The 23292-nt window shown below is 46.0% G+C and overlaps 1 protein-coding gene across 1 annotated transcript in view; it reads right to left on the bottom strand.

Moving 5' to 3' along the window:
- Positions 1-23292, bottom strand: part of ptprga (protein tyrosine phosphatase receptor type Ga) — a 200072-nt gene that overhangs the window by 13982 nt on the left and 162798 nt on the right. The window contains exons 11-15 of the mRNA XM_035389363.1: positions 22649-22698; positions 21292-22048; positions 15267-15405; positions 10342-10433; positions 3757-3848 (exon numbers count right to left, since the gene is read on the bottom strand). Of these exons, the coding sequence (XP_035245254.1) occupies positions 3757-3848; positions 10342-10433; positions 15267-15405; positions 21292-22048; positions 22649-22698 (1130 nt within the window). The remainder of the gene's footprint in view (positions 1-3756; positions 3849-10341; positions 10434-15266; positions 15406-21291; positions 22049-22648; positions 22699-23292) is intronic.

Below are 23292 nucleotides of genomic sequence, written 5' to 3'. Positions count from 1 at the left end.
GAATATAAAACTGATAAGGACTGCAAGGCCACTGCATTTGCTCAAAATGACAACAACGTCTTGAAACAAAATACACTGGATTTACCTTTTCCTACTGTTTGTATGGTAACCCTTAAGCAACAAAGATGTGGTTGTTCATATACCGTATGGGGATACACTAAATTGCCCTTTTTGATCTTTCTTTTTGACAATGGAAGGCTGCCCTGATAACATGTTCAGCATTTAATTACACATACCAAAGATATCAATGCATAACAATGACCTATTTGTGAAATAAGAAATTCTTACTTGAAATGTGCAATATTTTGTCATTTATATTATGAAATATAGTGCAAAATATATTGGTATCAGTGGGATGTATCTTAATATTACCAACAGAATGTATTATTGCAGTATTTTTTAAAATATTTGGAGATATATTTTCTCTGATAAGGAACAAAAGTTATAGGCTTACCCCCACACTCTTCAGCTTAGAAGACATATAAGATTGTTCTGAGACATAATTAAACTCAGAGCAAGTATTTGGTTGAAAGAGCTACGCATTTTATAGCCCAACTACTTGGGCCAGGAACACCCAGCTTTCACACATATCTGTGAATTACTTGCCCTCCTTTACTTTTGCCTCAAACCATAAGATGAAATGTCAAGCTCCTATTAGACCTACTGCACACCTTAGTGATTGTTTTAAAGAAAATGCGCTGGTGCGTACTGGTGAAAATGCCAAATTTCCCTTTTGAAATGGCTGCCGAATGCCCCATGCCAGTGGAGGCAGTGCCACGCACGCTTTGGTTGTCAGGGGAGGATAGGCTTTCCAGTGCCATCTGTTCCTTTTCCCCTCTGGCGCCACGACGCTTCCCCCTGGTCACCCTCCAGCGCGCTGGGCAGCTGTGTTTCTGACGAAGGGAGCGCAGCCTCACCCCGCAGATGTGGCTCGGGGTCTATTTACGGGCCCCTGGAGGACCGCTGCACATGAATCCGACTGCTCCAAAACCGTTTATTACATTTCCTTCTTTTGTATCTGTGTCCAGAAAACACATGTTTGCGGTATAATATAAACATGATTACGGCTCATTTGCATGCTACCATCCAAAGTGTAGAGAGCGCTTACTTTAGTCTGAACTGGGGATTGCTTGCTGAATGGATTTACAAATAAGCAAACACGTTTCCATGCTTATAAAAAAAAAAAATTAAAAAAAAATCTGTATTTTCCCAGCATGGAAGTATGGAAGCAGGTGTATATTTAGGAAGGGCAGAACTGAAAACGTTTCAGTGGTCTGGGATTGAACCAAACTTGTCAGTGGAAGGAAGGGGTGATCAGATCCCGTCTGTAAGAGTAGCTGGTAAGGACACAGGTTATAAACCCACTTGCCAATGCCCTCACCAGATGGCAGTGGCTCTATTTACCCATGAGGCACAGCTGCACCCTGGCTACTGTTACCCACAGTGCAGAGAATAGCTCATCACACTGGACCTGCCCCTTACTGGCATGGGTGTCCTGTACGCCTGGGAAATACATGGGATTTCACAACCATTTAAAATGAGACTTACATCACTGCTCACGAGAAGCCCTGTACTAACAGTGTTATCCGGGCCTCTGTACTAAATATGCCCACAGAATGATCACCCACTGTGCATGAATTATGAATACACTCAAACAGTGTATATATATGTATGTATGCATATATATATATGTATATATATAATTACAGAATAGAAAAACTTATTTCTGATACAACTGCTGTCCATCAGAAGGCACCCTGTGAGGCCATGCTTGTGGGTTGATGCTGTTCCTCTACAACATGCAGGACTCTGTACACAACTGCTCTGACAAAGACAGGGGCCATAAACCTGAACAGAAGAACTGAATAATGCATCAATTGAGAACATTTCTAAAGTACCAGTTAGTGTGCTGGAGACTAAGTATGTGTCCTCAAGTTCAGCAGTGACCATGCATACTAATCTCAATTTGCTGTGGGATCACGTGAGATGGAAGGCTTTGCACCATGACTACCGAACAGCAGCTTGGTACAAGACAGTTACACTCCTGTAGTTCTAAATTCCATTGCTCCTCCTAAAGATGACTGAAAAGATGCTTTTTCTCATGGAGCTGGAAGAAATCTTTCTCGAGGATTGAGGACTATGGCCATCCTGTGAAGCTGAAGCAGATGCTTCAGTACTGCCCATAACAGGGGGGAAAACAAACGTACACAGATCGTTTGAACACCGTTCTCTTTAACTGGCCACCATATACAACAGCCCCAAAAACTGCACAGACCGACGCACCTTCCAGGTCGTTTAGGTTTGTTGTTTGTTGTTGGGTGTCTTTCTGCTGAAGTTTTCTCTGTGCAGTGTAACCTGACAGTGCTCTTTCTGAGCTGCAAACATTTCTCTCTGGTTTCTCCATCCTTCCAATCCCGACCGCATTTCACTTGGCCCAGCCGGAGCCGATTACACCCCCCTACCCTCCACCCCCATTCCCACTGGGCCCGGCTTCACAAAGGCTCTCCTCGGGGATCACTGGAGCTCCAGCCAACAGGGCTTTGCTCTGCTGCTCCCCCGTTCCTACCTCCCCTTTTCTTCCCTCTCTGGGGCGAATAAAGGGCTTTGGAGCAGACAGAGCGCTCCATTGAGAGAGAGTGGCCCCTTCTCCGCGAGCACTTAAGCCACTTCCCCGTGTCCATCAAGGGCCAGGACAAAGCCAGGGGCCTGCCACTCCGATGAGGAAGCTCATTAACACGCTCCTCTCCCCAGCGCTGCCGCCAGGGAGCTCAGGAATTCAGCAGGGGCACCGGACAACGCCAGGAGGGACACGTCCCAACCCAGCCCTGGCTCCTTTGGAGCCATTCCCCCCACCCATCCGCTTTTCACTGGCCCAAGACTGAGCTCTTGCATAACATGGACGCCAAGGTGAATCGCTAGATATTGAGGGGAGAGCGTTTGAAGACCGAAAAAGCAAAAGAGATCAACCTATTGAGCCCTGTTCTGAAAAAGCAATGGCATAAATGAGAGAGCAAAAAGTGAATGATATAATCTTTTGGTCTCATAACTAAAGTAATTAAAATTACTCCTTCTGGTGTTCAGACGGTCATCTGAGGGTACTGATTGAAGTCTCTGTTAAATGGCATCTGAAAACCAGCCATGCTTGGCCTCAGACAGTCTCTGAAGATAATGGCCGTCACCAGATCATTATTTCTTGTTTGATGGTGCCAGAGGCAGCTGTGATCAATAGTGTGGAGCGTGGATCCCATGAATTATTGATACTGCTGCTCTGCTTCTGATCTGCCCAATCAGCACGCAGCCTCCAGAGGTAAATATTTGTTTTTCACATAGACCGTGGCCGTGTGTCACTCCACGTTCCTGTCCAAGCAACCAGCGAGGAAAACTGCTCTAAATGAGCCCGAATGGCCTCCTTCCCTAGCCATCTGCTTCCTCCACCAGTGGGAATTGTACCACCAGGCCCGTGCGCATGCAGGAGTGAGCGAGAGAGCCATCAGTCCCGCGGAGGCCTCGCCCCACTTTTACGCCCAGGGCGTGCTCCCATCAACATTACCCTCCAAGATGGTGCTAAGTCAAACAAAGTGGGTCTGTCTCACTATGGTAGCTGAAGTCTCCTGTAGCAGACACCCCCCTGCCCATTTCACCCCCTCCCCCCCATCCTGGAATGTGCAGGAAAATCCAAATTAATGTTTAACAGAAGATTAAAACACACAAAAGGAGAAAAAAGCATGAAAAAAGAAAAAATACACAAACCCTTACCTCGAAATCTTCCGAGAAGCCGTGCTGGTTGTTGGAGTACAGCTCTGTGATGTGTTTGATAAACTGCTTGACAGGAATGGCCTCCATGTCATCTGAAAAGGAGACACGTGCCTACTGTTATACCAACATGAGGAAATGAGGGTTCTAAAAAACATATCAGGCTTCACGTGGAAACCTAGACCCTGGTCTACATGCTCATTCATATAGCAACGTACATGTTTCAGAAAAAGAGATGAGAGCACTGCATTATTCCTGTCTGGGAGCTTGTGTTTCTTATGGGTAATATAAGTTCAGAGCTTTCATCATGTGGTATGTCATAAATGATTCAGATATAGACTGTCTGCACCCATTTCATATTTCACAAGTGGGAGAACTGCTGAGGATCCACATCTTAACCCCTTAAAACCCACTTAAAACCTGGGGCTTTTTGTAAGAATTCCCCAAGATGTACGCAACACCAAGATACATGTGGATTGGAGTGGATTGAACAAAGCAGTAAAATCTCATGTGTTTTCCCAAAGGTGGGCCCAAGTATCCCTAAAACCTCTCCACATGGCACCAAACTTCACCAAATTAGAATATTGTGCATATCTTATTTCCCTGCCACACTCCACTTCCAGAAGTGAATTCAGTTGAGGGTGGTGCCCTCTGGAACCCCACAAAACAAATATTCTCTATTTACCCATTCTCTCTTTTTGGCTAAGTCCTGCATTTCAGTAAAAAGATGACCTTTTGGAGAGCGTCTATGTACAAAATGTGTTCACAATGGTTACTTATCACATACTAAATTCACTTAGAAACAATCAGACCACGTGCTTTAACCGTGCTGTGTGCTCTGAACTGCACTCAGCTGTCAGGCTGCTGTAAGTCTGGCCTGTAAGTAGTAAGCAGGCTGCTCTAGTTTGCATATCCAAACAGTGACTGTATGACATGAGGCAGAGTCTCCCAACACCCCTTTTATTAGTTATCAAAGCTTACAAAGGAGTTTCAAGGGGAAGAGTGAAGTACGGGAACTCTTTCACCAACAGTCTCACACGCAGACAAACATACACACAGACATATGTGAGCAGGCAGTGCTCTCTACAATAACAGTTGACCTGTAGTACTAGCAGTTGTTTGATTTGTTTTGGACAGTTATTGGATTATAAGGTACACAATCATCAACCTGGGATGTCAATGTCAGCCCTCCTTTGGGGAAAGGGACTGCCTTGTCAATCCTGTTTTCATCTATAGTGGTTTTGCTGATTGAGATGGGGGTTTGTGCATCAAAATGCAGAGTCTAAGCTATACAACGTTATGCGGGTTATAGCGATGCACCTTGAATCAGTGGCAGATAAAAGGAGTAATTTAAGACAATGTTATTGTTAGACACCAGAGTCTAATTTCATGGCCATTGGGCTTTAAGAATTTAAGGAAGAGAACAAATCTCCCAGCTGCACATCTTGAGTGTATCTTTTCAGTGACTTTTCAGAGACTTTTCAGTGTAAATTCGGTTTTACGGTTTAACTATATGGACCCACGGGAGAGCTATCTTCAGTCCTGTTAAAGCACTTCCTTCTCCACTGACAATACTGAACACAGCACACATGGTTGAAAAGTAGCACAAAAACAATGGGCGTCATTCACAAAACATGTGTACGATCACATTTGATAGAAAACTGTGTGTGCAAACGTTTCCAAAAACATTTTGGCATTCATCATTTTTTTCTTATGTATGTCTGTATTTGTTCAACTGGGTGTGTTACGATGGGTACAGTTAGAAAAGGGGAATATACTGGACGTATCTGCAAACTTAATTAATTATGCCGAAAACTCACAAACACAAACACAATCACAAACCACAACCTTTGTTCAGCTATCCTTAAAAGGTCCTAAACAACAAAATTCTAAACATATACCCAGCATACCCTAAATCAGTATCACTGATTCAACAATTCAATAGAAAATAAAATAACTATAAATGCTTTCATGTTAATTAAACCCCTCAAGACTTGATGGAAAAAAATATTCTAGTTGGCATACAATAGCCACATTGTACAGCAGTGACTGCATGAACATCAATACCTCTCATGGAAATAATATGGAAGCACATTTGTTTATACAGAAATACACACATGGTAAAATCTCGCAAAAAAGGGCAATATCAATAAGAGAGGCTTTGCCAAGTGGTCACTAGTGCAATTTCCATGAAGTGTGAAAAGCTACCAAATAAATAAGGTCCCTTGTAGCTTACAGTGCTATCCATGCCCTGTTAAACAAACTGTCACTTTCTTCCCCCAATTCAGCCACATCCACAAACCCAGCAACATTGTAAAATTCAAACTGACAGATGAAGGTGCTGGCACAGGCATTACTGGGAGGCTCCAAACCGACAGGGCAATTCAACAGGAGATTATGGAGGGCCTGGTGAGACAATTAGCAGCTCTGTCGGTAGATTCATTATAGTCACATATGCCAGGCATGAAGCTGCTCTCCCTTGCAGCTCTTCATACCTCAGTCTGCTGCTTTGAGCATCCTCATTCTGATCCTAAACACACCGGCTGAAAAAAGCATTGGCTAAATCTGTGAGTGCGAGAACGTAGCTTTATTGTCTTTCCTCAATGCCTATAATATATTGCTCTGCGCTATGAAATGCTACACACACACACACACATAAATACACCCACACACACACATAAATACAACCACACACACATACACACAAAAGCACACAGAGATATTGAAAAGCTCAACACCATCCAAAAAAATTTAAAAACTAGGGCTGAATATTAATGCCAAGCCAGCATTTATTGCATACAGTGTGATGAATTAACATTACGTATGTATGAGATGGAAAACAAACAAAAAGAGATGAGATTTTGTCCACATCCCTTATGTCCTTGGCTGGGAAGTTAGAACAACATTACAATTCCTCCTGTTTTTCACTGCACAGACTGTGACCAGTTTGATTATGCCCTGGCAGCCACACATAAAGGAGACATTTCACTTTTATTGCACAAGATGCCACAGTGAATTGTTTCTCATTTTCGCAATTTCCAGATTTTCCTCTTATCAAGATCAAATTTTTTTTTATAGTTGTTTCACAGGTTTTTTTTCTTCTCTGTATAAATAAGCACAACATTTGTTGTACAATCGCTGGCATGTGGTGTCTCACACTCAGATGAGACTGCTGGGCTGAAGGATGATTTAGAATAGGAGACCGAACAGAGTCGGTAAACAGGGTCCTTCGAGGAGACGTTGCTCAATACCAAACCCATCAGCTCTAACTGTCCAACCACAGCCCGTAACCATGTGCACTGGCTCCGCGCCACGTCTTCCCGGCATGGTGCCACATCTGTCTGCTGCAGATGTGAGCGGTGGCTAACGGTCAGCGCGAGAGAGTCTGGGAATGGGCCAGGCACGCAGGCGCGGCCCTCAGAACGGCCGCTCTGCACGTGCAGAGCTGGAGCGTGTTCCGGAACCTCGCCGTGAGAGGGACACGGGCGGCGAGCGCACACGCGAAGAGCCTCCCGCGCTCACGCACATGGCTGGAGAGTCCCGGTAAGAACACCAGCTGAGGCCGGGGCGGTGACCGGACACACAGCGTGCTGCACAGCTCGCCCATAAACAAACGGGTGCAGCATGAAGAAAGAAACCTATTCACCAAGGCAGTCTCACACTGCTATCTATCCTACCCTTATATACGACTTACTGAGGAGCTGTAAGTCTTCTTTCTTAACATTTTTCCATTTTGCTTCCCAATTTTGAATCACTAGTTTTACCTATTAAGTTACTTCTCTCCTCCCTGCACCTACAAACCAAGAGCACCGCAGCTGAGAAGTGCACAGTGTACACAAATAACCAGCGCTAATTCAGCTCTGACGTGTACCTGTGTCCATCGGATATAAAATGTGCTATTAATGTGCAGCATTTTGCTAAGTCAGCATTGAGTTGACTTAATGCACAACATTTTGTTGACTGCAACAACATTTCTTTCAAAAATTAGCCTTTGGCTGGCAGAAGTTGCTATGGGAAGAGGTGGAGGTCAATTAATGTTTCACAAGCCGTCTTATGCTTTGTATTCTTGCTAAAAACAATTTATACCTCGGTAAACCTCACCAGTACAAATGATAAAAATGTACAATCAGTAACTACAGTGGCTAACAGACTAGATCCATGTGCACATTAAAATTGAATAATGCTACTTTGTAGGCAGAAAATGGCTAAGCGTTGATATGTTTTCTTTTTTTTAACTGACATTGAAGTTTTTTCTGGTATTGAACATGCAGTTTTGCCACCAGCTGAGATTCTCAAAGGAGAATGTCAATGTGATGATGTCAGTTTGACGATGGATCCTCCCTTTCTAGAAATCATTACAAGAGCATCAAAAAGGCAGAAATGGCCATACAACATAAGAAGCATTAAGAGCTTCTCCGGTGCTCCCCTCCCACTGCTAATATCAACACTTTTCACCAGTCAAGTCATGGCCAATTGTTTCTAAGGGGAGAAACGCTGTGCAAAGTACAATGAAATAAAACCTCAGATGGATAGTCGATAATGACGACGACTGCCTTTTAACTACAGCAACAGAAAAAAGCTTAAGCAATGCCATAAAACAGGCAATCACCAATCTTAAACAGGGGCTGCCACAGCCAATCAATTTTACTGGTTTAATTTTTCAATTATACAGTTCTTCTTTTTATGGTCTTAGATATTATAAAAGGCACTTAAATGGAGTGGTGTCATAGCCTAAATATCTTTACGAAGCACTTAAACAGATTTTCAGAATTAATATCCACCGAAAAAGTCATTAGACAGATGTATTCAGAACTATTTCAATATAAGCTGTAATTTTTGATATTACGCACTTTTCATCAAAATGTTCACTAAATTGAACAACAGGCTTCTTATATTGCCCTCAGCTTCAGTTAATGTCACAACTAACGAACTCTGTAATCCTCCAATTAGCACACAGCACAGATTAGCATACTAGTGAAGTGCATGCTCATAACATTAGCATATCTGACCCATTATGTCAATATTATTCATCACACAACTAATAAACTTGCCAGTAAGCTGCTCATTAATCTGAAAAGTGCATCATTCTCAAAGAAATATTCTGTTTGTGTCAGACTGCATGCTCGACGGTCAAATTTTACACAAAGGTCCTTCTTTCAATAACCTTTAGATAAAATGTGCAAATGGCTGGAGATGAGGGGGGACTTCACTGCGCCATCATGTTGTCACTAATTTAAAAGAAAAAAAAAACACCTATTTTTTCAAACAACTACTTGAAAGCAGGTACTAGTAGATCAGTTGATTTATTATATTTAATTTGGACCAATTGATTTGGTGTTGTAGACAGGCCGACACTACTACATTGACTACACACAACATAAAGAATTGACCCAGCATTCAGAAAAAAAACTCTAAAGGAGCCTTAGGGGATTGGAAAGCTCAACAGATACATGGAGTCTATTTCTACACACACGAATGCACACAAGAATAAAATGTTAGCTGGAACACAGGGAAAACTGCATTAGCTATAGTGCAAGGAACAAGAAGAAGTAAAATGTACTAAAATAACTATTATGCCTTTATGTTTTGATTACAGAGCAATAAAACTAATTAATTAGTAACTTACAGTATGTTCTGGATATGTATTGAATAATACTGAAATAATGGTTTATATAAGTGAATGTAGTGAAGTTAAGTAATTAATTTCAGTGATAGTAGAATCAATACAGGCTAAATTTCTGTAGCGGCCAGATATTGACTTTCTTTTGCTGAGCTGCACTTATTGATTTAAAATACTGATTGTAGTTATAAGGTACAGACAAACGCCACTGAAAACACAAGTGAAAAACATCACTAGACAGCTAGCATTACAGCACTATCAAGGCAATACAGCCCCTTTATTGTAATTCTCTTTTCAGTTTAACACCGTGTTTCACTAACCAGAACGCTAACTTAGAATTTACAAAACATGTAAATAAATTAAAAACACTAAGCTAGACTTTGCTATAGATCATGCACATATACATAAAATAAAATGCACACTCACAAGCATAGATAAGGTCTAAGAGCAAATGCAGATTCACTTGAGTGCTCTAAATGTCAAGGCTGTGTCCATTACTGATAGTCACTGGCTTTTCATGAGAAAGGAAACTAAGAAAGGTAGCCACACCCTGACCCTGGTCCCACCTTCTGCCGTAACTTTGGCCCCACCCACGACTCCAATCCTCATGACTCCGGATCCTTCCATTAGCTCCTCCCTTAACCGCCCATTCCTCGGCTCGACCACTCATCACTCGGTTGGCTTTTCCCTGGCGGTGCTAGCCACTCCCCTGGACTTTGCCCCTTTTCTCGATCCTGGCCCAGGCCCCTCCCTTGACCGTGATCCTTAACCTGTGATCCTACCCACTCCTCTGCCCCTGACCCAACCCCCGGTCCCACCCCGGCTGCAGCCCACCTCTTGTGCTGTGACCCAAGTTTCTGTCTCGGCTGTGACCCTGCTTCACCACCATGGTCTCTCCTCAGGTTTGGCTTGTTCTCTGACCCGTCCCCCAGCCTCATCTCTGTCCTGGGTGTAACGGGTGGGCTCACCTGGGATGGGGATGATGGGAATACTCTCATTGGGGACCACTCTGGGGGAGCTGCTGTCCTCAACGTAGAAATGGGCCGTCTGGAAACACCTCCTGTAGAGGCAGGGGGAAAGGAAGCAGAGATCATGTAAATAATGAAAAAATGCACCAGCCTCACAGGTGATAATCCTCCTAAAAGTAAACACAGATGGCCTGCAGACTCATGATTGACTCAGAGTGTACTCTGGACCCTTGGAGCAGGTTTAGTTCTGCTCACTGCACACATAAACATACGGACATGCGTGTACATTTCACTCCCACAGATATTAGATTCTATATCTATAAGTAACAGCTTCCTGAATCTCACCATTTCAAACCAGGTTTGCAGTCTCGTTCTTTCTTTATCTCTCTCTCTGTCACACACACACACATGCACGCAAGTACACACACACACACACACACACACGCTTCAGCCCAGCGGGGACACATTTGACAGACAAACACAGCCACGGGTCCCCTGGAAGTCAAGTTCTGAGGGAAATACATCAGTGTGTTCTCATCCTCTCATTTGTAGATAAACAACAGCCAGAGAAAAAGCGAAAACAGACCAATGGGAAAACACTTGAAATTGCCTCCTCTCCGCAAATTCAGGATTGCGCAACCACTGAGATTAAATCAGCACCTGTTTGTCTTGTAAGACGCACGGCAAACGAAAAGTGAAAGGCGGGCTCAGTAAGTGCGGGGAAAGGGAAAATCAATAGGTAAGAGTGCAGAAGGAGAGAGAGAGAGAGGGAGAGAGAGAGAGCCTGCCTTCTCGCAGCTGGTCACATTCCAGGTTAAACATTTAAAGGAGGACTCCCTGCCTGCCAGTGTGTCTCTATGCAGCTCCTACCTGTACTTAATGCAGAGCAGGGAGCAGAGGCTGGCCATCCCGGAGAGACACAGGAGCAGAAGAGAGGAGAGAGCCGCGTTTACATGGTGCAGCTGAGAGCGAGGGAAGGGGAGGGGAGGGGAGGGAGGCGTGGGCCTTCCTGTAGCGCGTCACGGGCCCCCTCCCCCCGCTGCCGCTAATGACCTGTCGGGGGCTGGCGCTTCAGGGATAACGAGCCTCCCTCCCTCCCTCCCTCCCTCCTGCCTCTCCTCTCCCGCTGCCTCGGCGTGGGCCAATAGCGCAATGTGCACTGATCCCACATCAGCTCCTGCTTTGTACTCGCAGTGGCCGGAGCGAAGGATTACAGCGTGGCGTGCTGATCCTGGACCAGTCCTGGCGCCACTGCCCCGGCCGGGGGTGGAGCCAGCCCCCAAATAAGATTACCATTGATCAACGCTCTCCTTTCACTCCCGCACCTGCACTCCCCACCCCCACACCTCATCCACACATCACTGCTCAGCTGTATACTGCAGGCTTTACGCACAACCTGCAACCCGCGACACAAACGCGTGCACTTAGCACACAAGGTTGGAGACCATCTGCTTTTTGCGCAGCACAGTAGCGAAGCAGGATCATCTCATTGAGATATAGACTTCGGGGGGTAAAGGAGCGGGCCGCGGGGGACTGGAATGCTGGGGATCGCCCGCGGATCAGCGGGAAGGGGAAACCCCACGCAGGGCGGACAGTGCGAGGACAAAAAGCCTGGCTGCCCTCAGGTCAGCCCGTCGACGCAAGCGGACCTGAGCGTTAGCTTAGCGCAGGGGGCTAATCTGCCCCATGTCTAGTCGTGTAATTAGAGGGGCAGCCCCCCTGTAAGGGCCCAGAGTCTCAGGGCTTGTATAAGCCTCTTTGGGTTTCGCGCTTGCCATAAACAATGGGAAACTAATCAATGCAGCGCACTGACCTTTGGAAATCCGGAAGGCAGGGGAAAATAAGAAAAAAAGAAAGCCAAGGTGCCTGACTGCAAACGATCTTCCCTCGCACTGAAGTCTTTACAGTGAGAGGAACCTCAGTGCTTTGAGGAAAGAGTCGTACAGCCGAACCTTGGTATCAGAACCATATCTTTATGTTTAAAGAAAACAACCCAGTCTTTAAATAGTATCTGTGATTTAATTATCATCAACATAATTGTCTGCATGACAGTGCCCATTGGAGAATGATTAGCTTAAGTGTGTGTGTGTGTGTGTGTGTGTGTGTGTGTGTACTTGGGTATGTGTGTCAGAACCTAGATGAAGTATCCTATTAGTGCCAAAGCCTGAATTACAAAAATGTGATGTAATTCAGGCTTCCATGACAAAATCTCAGACTATGCTGAATGAGAGGAGGACAGAGATGTCAATAAGTCATTGACTGCAACCTGAAAGCTTGTTTAACCTGTTTCTTTGACGTTCTTGGCATAGTGTGCACTGTTGTTATCACCCACCAGTCAGGGAAGCATACATTTTATTCTTAAAATGATTTATTTGTGACAGACACCCTCACTAAATCACTTACAGAGCTTACACTTTTACACAGCAAGGTACTTACTGAAGGAAATAAGGTTAAGTATCTCACTCATGGATACTACAGCACACCTGGGAATTAGAGCTGCAACCTTCGAGTTATACGTTCAGTCCCCTAACCAGTAAAGCCGACTTCCTGCAGGGACTAAAATGGTGTGCTTCATCCCCACTGTTTCCACTTTAAACGGTGTAAGAGAAAGGGCATGGGGGTCCTGGGTTTTAATCAACCAGAGGAAGTCCCTTTTTCATGCCAGTGACTGTTCAGTCTAATCCTGTAACAACTGTAACGAGAATCCCCAAAGTTCTGCAGCTTACAGTGAAAGAGTGCTATGCATTCTGGGAGGGGGTGGGTGGCATAGGATGAGAGATGTGGGTTCCTCCTGGGTGTAAAAAGGGAAGAAGAGAGTGTGTGGGGGAGGGGTGCATACAGTATTGCGGGGTGCATCAGAGAGAGAGGGGTAGTTCATGGGTGAAAAGACACTGTGGTGTTAATGTGGGGACTGGTAAAATACAGTGTGTGTATGAGTGATGTGTGTGTCTCCTGCCTGTGAGAGGGAGGTGCGTGGCACTTGGAGATGCAGTAACAGCTCCTGTTTCTACGGATAATGAGGGCAGGCCATTCTAGTCCATTCTGCTCCACTGCCAGGAGGGAGAGGCAAGCAGGGGGGCTGTGGCTACCATGGCAACACACAACTCCAGAATTCTGAGATCCCCCACGTAGGCGCCAGCCTTGCGGCCTGGAGGTGAGGCGGGGGGAGCCCGTGCCAGCGGTTAAAGAGAACAGCTGGGTCAGTCATGCAGCCCTCACATCACACCACACAAGAGATCGGGCTCAGCCCTACCACCGCGGCTGCACCCATTTCACATTTCCTGCACGCCACAGGCCCCTCTGCCACAACAGAAAACCCGGGGATGCACAAACGAGACAGTAACACATTGCACACAATACCACAACTCAATTTGGTAAATAAGTAAATAAACAAGTCCTAAATAAGCAACACTGATTGATAATGACCCTGTGTTATCCACCATGTGTTTTGCACCTGAATTATCTGCATGGCTGATCTGCATGGCCAGCATTATGGCACATAGAACAGATAGCAGGGAGATCCCTAAATCAGTGTGGCCCTCAGGGGCCCCAGCGCAATATGGAGCTGGTGGAAGAAGGGAGGGTGGGGGAGGGGTGTAGCTGGCCTTCACCCAGCCCATCACTCCGGTGATGCAGCAGAGCACCACGAAGGCTGACAGATGGGCTGTCTCTTCCCCAGGGGTTTGCAGTGTGCGTGTGTGTGTGTGTGTGTGTGTGTGTGTGTATGTGTGTGTGAGAGAGAGAGAGAGAGAGAGAGAGAGAGAAAGATGTGTGTGTGTGTGTGTGTGAGAGAGAAAAGTGTGTGTGAGAGAGAGAGTGAGATATGTGTGTGTGTGTGTGTGTGAGAGAGAGAGAGAGAGAGAGAGAGAGAGAGAGAGATAGGTGTGTGTGTATGTGTGTGTGAGAGAGAGAAAGGTGTGTGTGTGTGTGTGAGAGAGAGAGAGAGAGAGAGAGAGAGAGAGAGATAGGTGTGTGTGTGTATGTGTGTGTGAGAGAGAGAAAGGGGTGTGTGTGTGTGAGAGAGAGATGTGTGTGTGTGTGTGTGTGTGGGGGGGGGGGGGGGGGTGAGGGGGGGGTGTTGAAGGGTTTAGTCACGGCCAGTCTTAATTGGCAGTTGTGCATTGGTGGTCTTGAAAGGAGCATTTGGGGAGTGGGCGGGGCTTTGAAAGGCAGTCCTTGACTTCAAACGCAGCAGCGAGCGCAACCTTCTCCCGCTCCCTCACCCCGGCTCCCGCACTCGTGCGCCGAGTATTTCCGGTGGCGGTAAATCTTGTGAAGTGGGCGCTGGCGGGGCGGACAGACGTGGGCGACGGGAGACATAGCCATGGAAACAGACCTTTACAGCCACCCTGACACTAATGGCTAAATAAGGTGTCCCTTGGGGACGGCAGCCACCGTACTCTGTCTCACTTACTGTCACCGGAATATAATCTCACATCTCTAACCTGCTGTCATCCACCTCCCAGAGGGTCTTCCGCTCTGTGCGCGGCTGCAGACTGGAGCCCCAGCCACAGGAGAGGCACTGGAAACGCACGCGGCCCGATCGCGTCGCACGTCACTAAATACGGCACACAAACTAACGAACACGAGACCACAGCTAAACGCGTAACAGATAAATAACTTCATTTCGTGGATTTAAGTCTGAGTGGGCGGGTGTGTATGGGGCAAATAAAACACCCCGTTTCAGTATTTCACTAGCTATGCCCACAGTTTTATAAGCCCCATAAAAAATGTGATTATTCAACCCAGTTTACTTTATGTGCCCTCAATTCCCCAAAAAAAAGTCACTCCTCACTACACATCGCTGAACATATGGCCCCCTCTGTATGCCTCCTGCTAATGCCCTTTCACGGACACGGAAGCAAACGAATCAGTGAAGAAAAGAGCCGCGCGGGCCAGCGTTGTGATCGGGGTGCGACGCTCACCTCCAGTACACCAGCACGGCCAGCAGCAGGACGAGGCAGACGAACGTCAGGGCCGACACCACCACCAGGGGGATGATCCACTCCACCTTGCTGGAGCCGTGCGCGGGGTTCCTCGTCATGTTGGAGACGCTGTTTCTCTCTGTCGGGGCGGGCAGACACCAGGAGGGTCAGGTCGGGGCGGGACGGGAGACCGCGATCAAAATCGGCGGCGGGCTGCCCAAACCCCGCCATTCTCCGCCGTAAAACCCTCAGGACCCCGAGCGGCAGCGAGAAGTGAAAAAAAAAAACACTGACGCGTCTGAGAGAAGCAGAGATTTCTTCTTTTTTTTTTTTGTTTGACTGTAAACTAAAGCAGACGCCTCGAGCGCAGTTTGTGTTATTCTCCCAGGAAGCAATTAAATGACAATCATCAAATAAATGTGTTCTCTCCTCCCATAAGCCTACCTGCAGCCAGAAGAGGCTGTTCCTGTTTAGTCTGGCCCCGGGGCTCGTGGGTCTGAAAGAGCGTGCGGCAGGCCATATATAAATAATAAATAGTCATATTATTAGATCATATCACAGGACTGCACAGCCGCCTGTGTCTGTTCCATTTTAAATACACACGCCACTTTACCACAGCTTAAAGGCCACACTTGAAGAAGACAGAAGCAGCTGTGCTGTCATTCAAGCGGATGAACGGACGAATGAATTTATTTGACAATTTGAAAACAAGATTTCATAAGACCACACAGCAGACAGCAATCCTTCAAAAATTTGGAGTGACTGGCGGGCGCGCTTAATCGGTGCGCGTTCCGATCTGGCCATGACCACCGCTGCACCTACCCCAGCCCGGCGTCCCGGTGCCAGGCGTCCAGGTTCCCGCCATAGTGCCGCGCTACGAAGCGGACGCCCGCATGACTGGCCAGCTGACGCCCGCGGTGCGGGAGCGCTAACGGAGCGCTAAAGCAGCGCGTGCAGCCGCGGCGCCCTCTCAGAGCCTAGCCGTCTCTCTGTCTCGCACCACTGAAATGTGACCGGAAGCATGGGGGCTCAGGCATGCACGCAAATACACGCCTAACACACTGACACATGCACAGACGTGCACATACACACACATACACACAGACACATGCACGCGCGCACACACACACACACACACGCATACACACACACACACCCGCACGCACACGCGCATACATACACATGTACACACACGTGCACACACACACCCAATCACACACACACACACACACACACCCGCACACACATGCGCATACACACACACACACACACACAAACATACACACACACACACACACACACACACACACCCGCACACACATGTGCATACACACACACACACGCACACACATACACACGCACACCCGCACACACACACACACACACACACGCACACACATACACACGCACACCCGCACACACACACACACACACACACACACACACACACACACACACACACACCCGCACACACACACACACACACACACACACACACACACACACACGCACAGCTATAAATGGAGCAGAACTCTCCCTGCAGCTGCGCCTCTGCTCTGCACTCGTCTCTCTGGGTCTGAAAGTAGGCCAGCGGTCCGCTGAGGAACAGAGCACGCGGGAATGAGGGATAGGAGGAAGGAGGCAGAATCAGCGGATGGAGGGAAGGAGGGATGGAAAAGGGATAAGGGAGGAATGAGAGGGGACTGAGTCGTACTTAACAGTCTTTGATACATGGACTAGGCTGGGTTGGGTTACAGAGGGGGGCAGATACTGTAGAATATCAATACAACATTTAAACAATGAGTTCCTTACTAATCAGCCTTCTAACGTCAGCCAACTGCAGGGCTCCCCCAGGTATTAATAGCGTAGGCGCTGCACCTGCACTGAATTCACCAGCACCTCCGCAAGCATCAGAGAAAAATCAATAAAACCTCAGACTCAGATCTCCATGGAAGGGGAAAAAGGCACGGTGGTGCTATCTGCCAAAACTGCCGTTGTGTAGTTATGTGTTCACCCGGGCAGGAGCAGGCGATACCATGTGAATACTACCGCTTGCCACTTCACACCACCACTGCTCTGAGGCACTTTCCCCTCCGCTCACTATTTTCTAGGGGGAAATGGTGAACCGACTATAAGAAATTCACATTTTGGAGACCCAAGGAATAGGCAGAGAATCAAATGAAAGAAGAAAGAAAAGAACACAAACTAACTACTGTTGCACTCCCCAACTACATATAGTGAATTTGAACATTGGCCTGTTCATGGGGAAATAATAAATAAATAAATAAATAAATAAGCCAAGACACCGCACACATAACCAAACATTAATACTTCATCCTTACCCACCATTTTATTTTTTCTTGTAGTAAATCTATAAAGTATTTAAGGTGCACGGGTAGCTTCACATCTTTAAAAACACTATATTGGAAACCCTTAGAAACATAAATATTTGGAAAACTGATGACTCCATGTCTTTTATGACTTTAAGCCACATCTCCGAACATAAATTTCCAAAATCACAATGTTTGATCGTAAAATGTTTCCACGTACGCTGATACCCTTGATGCATTTTTTAAATAACAGATGGAATGGCCAGTTTATCACATGTGAAAAAAAAATATATATGAAAATAAATAAATATCCCAAAAACCTTTTTACTGGATAAATAATTCTCTCAAAAACGTTTTACTGCATGAAGAAAAATCAACAGCAACAGGCCAGATTCATCTTCAAAGCATCTACATATATTTCATTTTCTAGTTTATGAAATATATAACATAATACAATACGGCTAAACTTGTCAAAAAGATTAGACAAATAATTCTACAAGGTTAATAACAACTATGGTCTACGTAAAAAGTGTCTTCACAAATTATCTTACAGCATTCCTTTGCTCCTTTAATATTTGAAACTCAGCACCAAAAACACAAATCGGCAAAAACAGTACTGATTTATTACTCCGGACTACGGAGACACATAGGGAGACTTATTAGGGCATATTTCATTCAAGCAAGAGACTGCAAACCACAGGCACTCTATCGACATTCACAGTTGAAAGACTGAGTGAATTTTGCGAAAGTGGTCCGCTGTGGCCTGGGCCAATGTCTTACATCACTGTGCATTCATCTGATTTATCATAAATAATATATGCCTCCTGGACTGTTAATACGGCCATGCTGGTGTGGCCGTCACTCAACGTGACAGACGCGAAATGAGAGAAACCGAACTGAACTTTAGCTCACGCTAAACTGAACCAGCAGTGAGCTAAGGTGCGTTTCAGGGATTTCACTGGACAAGGACGGGTGGGCTTCGGGTATGACCTGTGACCTGACAGGGCGAGGGTGTCCTCTGCCAGTCGGCTCCCGTTGCCGCGCAGCACAGCCTGACGGTGCAGGTGGTCCTGGAGCGCTGCTGGCTCGCACCCAGCTCTGCACACACAGCCAGACTTCTGCAGCCTGTTGGCTCTTCTCTAACATTATATTTATGACCACACCGCTTCTGTCTTGCTAAGTGCTTTTTAAGCTTCAGACCTCAGGCTAATGGTGAGTGAGTGTGAGGGAGGTAGTACTCCAATCTCTGGCTGTGCAAACGACACAGTGCTCCAGCTGTGCAAATGACACAGTACTCAAGTCTGTAGCTGTGTGAATGACACAGTGCTCCAGTCAGTAGCTGTGTGTATGACACAGTGCTCCAGGCTGTAGCTGTGCTATTGACACAGTGCGCCAGGCTGCAGCTGTGTGAATGACACAGTGCTCCAGTCTGTAGCTGTGTGAATGAGACAATGCTCCAGCTGTGCAAATGACACAGTACTCAAGTCTGTAGCTGTGTGAATGACACAGTGCTCCAGTCGGTAGCTGTGCTATTGACACAGTGCTCCAGTCGGTAGCTGTGCTATTGACACAGTGCTCCAGGCTGTAGCTGTGTGAATGACACAGTGCTCCAGTCTGTAGCTGTGTGAATGAGACAGTGCTCCAGTCAGTAGCTGTGTGAATGAGACAGTGCTTCTGTCTGGAGGTGTGTGACTGAAGAACTGCTCTACTGAGCCATATTGCTCTGATTGTCTCCCCCTCTCTTTCCTCCACCCTGCAAATATGAGCTGCTTTGTCATTTGTTCTGGTTTAAGATGGCTCAGAAAATGCATGTCAAGCCCACTAAGAAGCCATAGCCGTGGCCACTGTATCTTAGGTTCAAACTGCACTTAAAACCACATTTTCCCTCTCCAGGATAATGCCTGTGTGTAAAAATCAACCTGGAACAATCTGGAAATCAATATTCAGCTAAATAACAAGTAAGAAAGGCTACACGAGCCAGCTGAGTTGTCAACGTAGATAGCAACAGCTCTTTACTGAAGTTATTCTCAATACAAAGAATGTTTGCTTCCTTTGTGTGCCCTAAGGAAGTACGTAAATGGCAATGGCATCAGTGACAAAGTACCCCCTAGTAAATAACACAATCGTTGCCATTGCTTTTAAAAAGCAACAAGCAACCTACTAGAAGCCATAAAGGATACTGCTATATTACATTACATTTGACCACTTTTGCTTTGGCACCTGCTTCTGGCATTCTTATTTCTCCTTTTCTCTATAAATTATTTTAAACAGGTGTTATTGACAGGTGTTATTAGAAACCTTCTCAGAGACTAGTAAGGGGCACAAAGAGGGGGAAAGCACTATCTTTGATCAAGTCTGTTGATAACCTCAAATTTCTTTCAAAGGCTGTTTATATCGTCACATACTCAAAAAGCCTGTCTGGGACAGCATAGAATCACTGTGTATTTCACATTTAAATCATTTATGAATATGAACTGTCTTTTCTCTAGTTTCTGTCATTGCGAAGTTTAGAAATTTTCCAGTTGTCACCCATGTTGTCTCTCTGTCTAGGTCTTTGTTTGATTTGTTTAGTACTTTTTGTATTATTTAAGACTGATGTGACTGCTGACTAGGACTGAATCAATATCATTTGTTTTTCCTGCATTATTCAGTTAGAACTTATTCATTATAATTCCTTTAATTTGCAAATATGAAAAGATTTCCTTAATGCTGAGATATTACTTACATTACATTATTAATAACATTAGCAACATATTGAATCCCTTTTATTTATCATGAGGGCCAGTGAACGGCCATATTTCTGACTGATAACCATTGACAGTTCCAAATTTATGTTTTGTTAGGGTTCTTTTTATTCCAGCACCCTACACCTAACATCTGCCTGGTAGCAAACTGCTCACTCCAGAAACTGCCAGTGTGAGTGAGAGAGACTAACAACTTACCCTGTGAAGGACGCGCCATGTACAGCCAAGCCCCGTTCTCCTTCAGTTTTGGTATAACATGCACTACTCAGTAAATAACAGCGTGGGGACAATGCCAGCACTTTTGTATTTTGCTTCCCCAGTCATACAGCGTGAGCCTATCTATTGATTGGAGAGCAAGGGCCTGATTAGATATAATGCAGATAAATGAGTATGTCAAGGCACAGACTGTAGTGGACTCATTGAAGAGCCCAGAGGCCTGCAGGGAGAGAGGCAATTATCACCCAGTGAGGTGATAACAGCCAATCAATGACCCAGCTTCAGACAGCCTTCCTACAGAGCTGAGTAAACAGGGGTTCCAGAGGGTGGCGTTTAAGTCACCTGAATAAGATCGCCATCAAAGGGGTTGAGAGAAATAAAATGAGTTTTTCCCCCGTAAGGTGATGTAATCTGAAGTACCGGGACGTAAAAACCCTATTGAGAACGATACTGCAGCACGGAGGCAGGGGAGAGTAGCGCCTCCACTTTGGCGGCGACCTAATTTTAATCCAGCCGTCACGATGCCGCACGGAAGCTAATGGCCCGGGACAGAAGAGAGGAAAAGCTTCATGACCCATAATACCACAAAGTGGGGGCGAAACGGGGAGAGTTAAGCCGCCCGTGTAAGGTCAAATCGGCAAGTCACTTATCTTCCATTTCCTGACACGGTGCGGTGACAGTGGTGCTGTGACAAGCTCTTTATCGCAATGTGACATGCGCAGGACGTCTCCTCACCTGTGTGGATGGAGAAAGGCCAGTGGCTCTTTTCCTCTCCGCTGAGTTTGGTAGTCAGGGTGGGGCTGCCTGGAGCCTGTATCTCCAAAGTGTCATTCCCCAAATCCCGAGTAGGGACCACTGTGCCCAACTCCGTTGAGCCCGTGATCAGTTGGTCCTCCGTGGCACTAGAGGGCGTTGTTCTGGGTTCCGGCTTGTCGTTTTCTTGTCCTTTCTCTTTAGCCGTGGAGTCTGGGGCTGCAGTTGGTGGCTCTTTGGCCACCGTGCTGTTGTCCTGAGTTTCCACTTCATCCGGAGTGGCTTTTTTCTCTTTCACCTCCTCTCCCTCTTCCTCTTCCTCTTCCTCATCTCCCTCTCTCTCCCCCTCCTCTCCCTCGCCTTTGCCGCCCTTCTCGCCGTCCTCCGCACCCTCGCTGTCTTTGGGGACGGCGTCACCCTCAGAGCCCTGGGCGGTGGCGGGCTCGGCCGTGGGGGCCACGGGCTTGGCCGGCTGACGGGTGGAGGCGGAGCTGGAGGGGGGGGTCCGCGTGGGCCATACGGAGCTGGGGAAGGAGGAGATGACCCCCCCGCTGAACCCCAGTCCCGCCAGGAGGGTGCTGGTTACCACAGACGCCACCGTGGCCTGGCTGCCGCTGGAGGACGGCCCGATGCCCGTCGCCATGGAGACAAAGGAGAAAGGGAGGCCGGAGGACGTCCATGTGGAGGAGCCTGAGCTGATGGGAGCCATGTCTGCTGAGGACGCAGGAGATGCTGTGGGCTGTAGGAGACAGAACTCGGTTCTTATCATGCTGCATCCAACTTCCTTCTTTGAATGATAATGAGAGACATAAGTATTTGTCTTACATTAGGACATCATGTCTAAAATATATTAAATGATGAATCAGAAAAATAAGACTGCCTGTACTGGGAAAATGTTATGGATTTAATTTAAAAATATATTTTAAATATTTTTTATTTAGACATGCTGCATTGTAATTTAGTCACATGTTTGAAAAAAAAAATGTTGATGATATATGTACACTGAGCCTAATGAGACCTTTAAATTGCTTTCTCTTAATTTTTTCTAAAAATATTCTTGCAAAACACCATAAAAACAATAATTACAGAACTATTCAGTATGTTCAATCAATTTGTAATACAGCTGATACGATTTTAGTCATCGTATTGTGCAACTGAAGGTGAAAATATCATATTATGTACAAAATATAATTAAAAAAACACTGAAATGCAAAAGTTATGGACACTCGCTGATGACATTTTGGTGTCTAAAAAATTGTGTTTTCAGCTACTGTGATAGCAAAAGTAATAATACTGTCATCTGTTGGCCACTAGGAGTATTACATGTGAATCGGCATACCATTCCAGTTTTCACTATTCTTGTTCCCTCGAATATCCTGGTGGTGTTCGCTGTAATAACAAACCACATTTTCACTTGCAGTTAAATTGTGATGAAAGCACACCATTTAAATTAAGAGCCATTTAAGGAATAAAAAAAAAAACGATCAAATGCAAGAGGTGGAGCAGGGAAATCTATATAAAGTCAAATAATACCGTGGTCTCACAGCAGTCCCGGTAAATGAAAACCATTAAACCTGAAGCAAAGGTAAAAACCAGGGCAATTTTCCTATATTTATTTGCACCCCACCGTGTCAAATGTAATGATTATTTTTCACCCTGCTGGGTAAATTACCTCGCCTACTTTGTACAGTAAGCATGGTGACAGTGTATGCACGGCCAGGGAGAGAGGGATTATTAGAAAATACTTGGTCCATGTGTGATAAACAGCCCCATTCATTTTCTGCAGCGCATTACCAAATGTAAATGGTAGTGCTCCTATTTCTGCGGGGACGGATTTGCTGGCCCTCTACTCTGTTTGTTAGTTCTGAAAATTTGGTTCTCCACCTCGTAGAAGGAGAGACAGAGAGAGCAACAGCGAGAGAGCCAGAAAGAGCAAGAGAAACAGAGCGAGAGAGAGAGGGAGGTTGAGTCAAAGAGAGAGAG

Source organism: Anguilla anguilla, chromosome 13 (genome assembly GCF_013347855.1).
Source record: "Anguilla anguilla isolate fAngAng1 chromosome 13, fAngAng1.pri, whole genome shotgun sequence".
Lineage (NCBI taxonomy): Eukaryota > Metazoa > Chordata > Actinopteri > Anguilliformes > Anguillidae > Anguilla > Anguilla anguilla.
The sequence above is the reverse complement of the archived record's forward strand: the minus strand, read 5'-3'. Positions and strand labels throughout refer to the sequence as shown.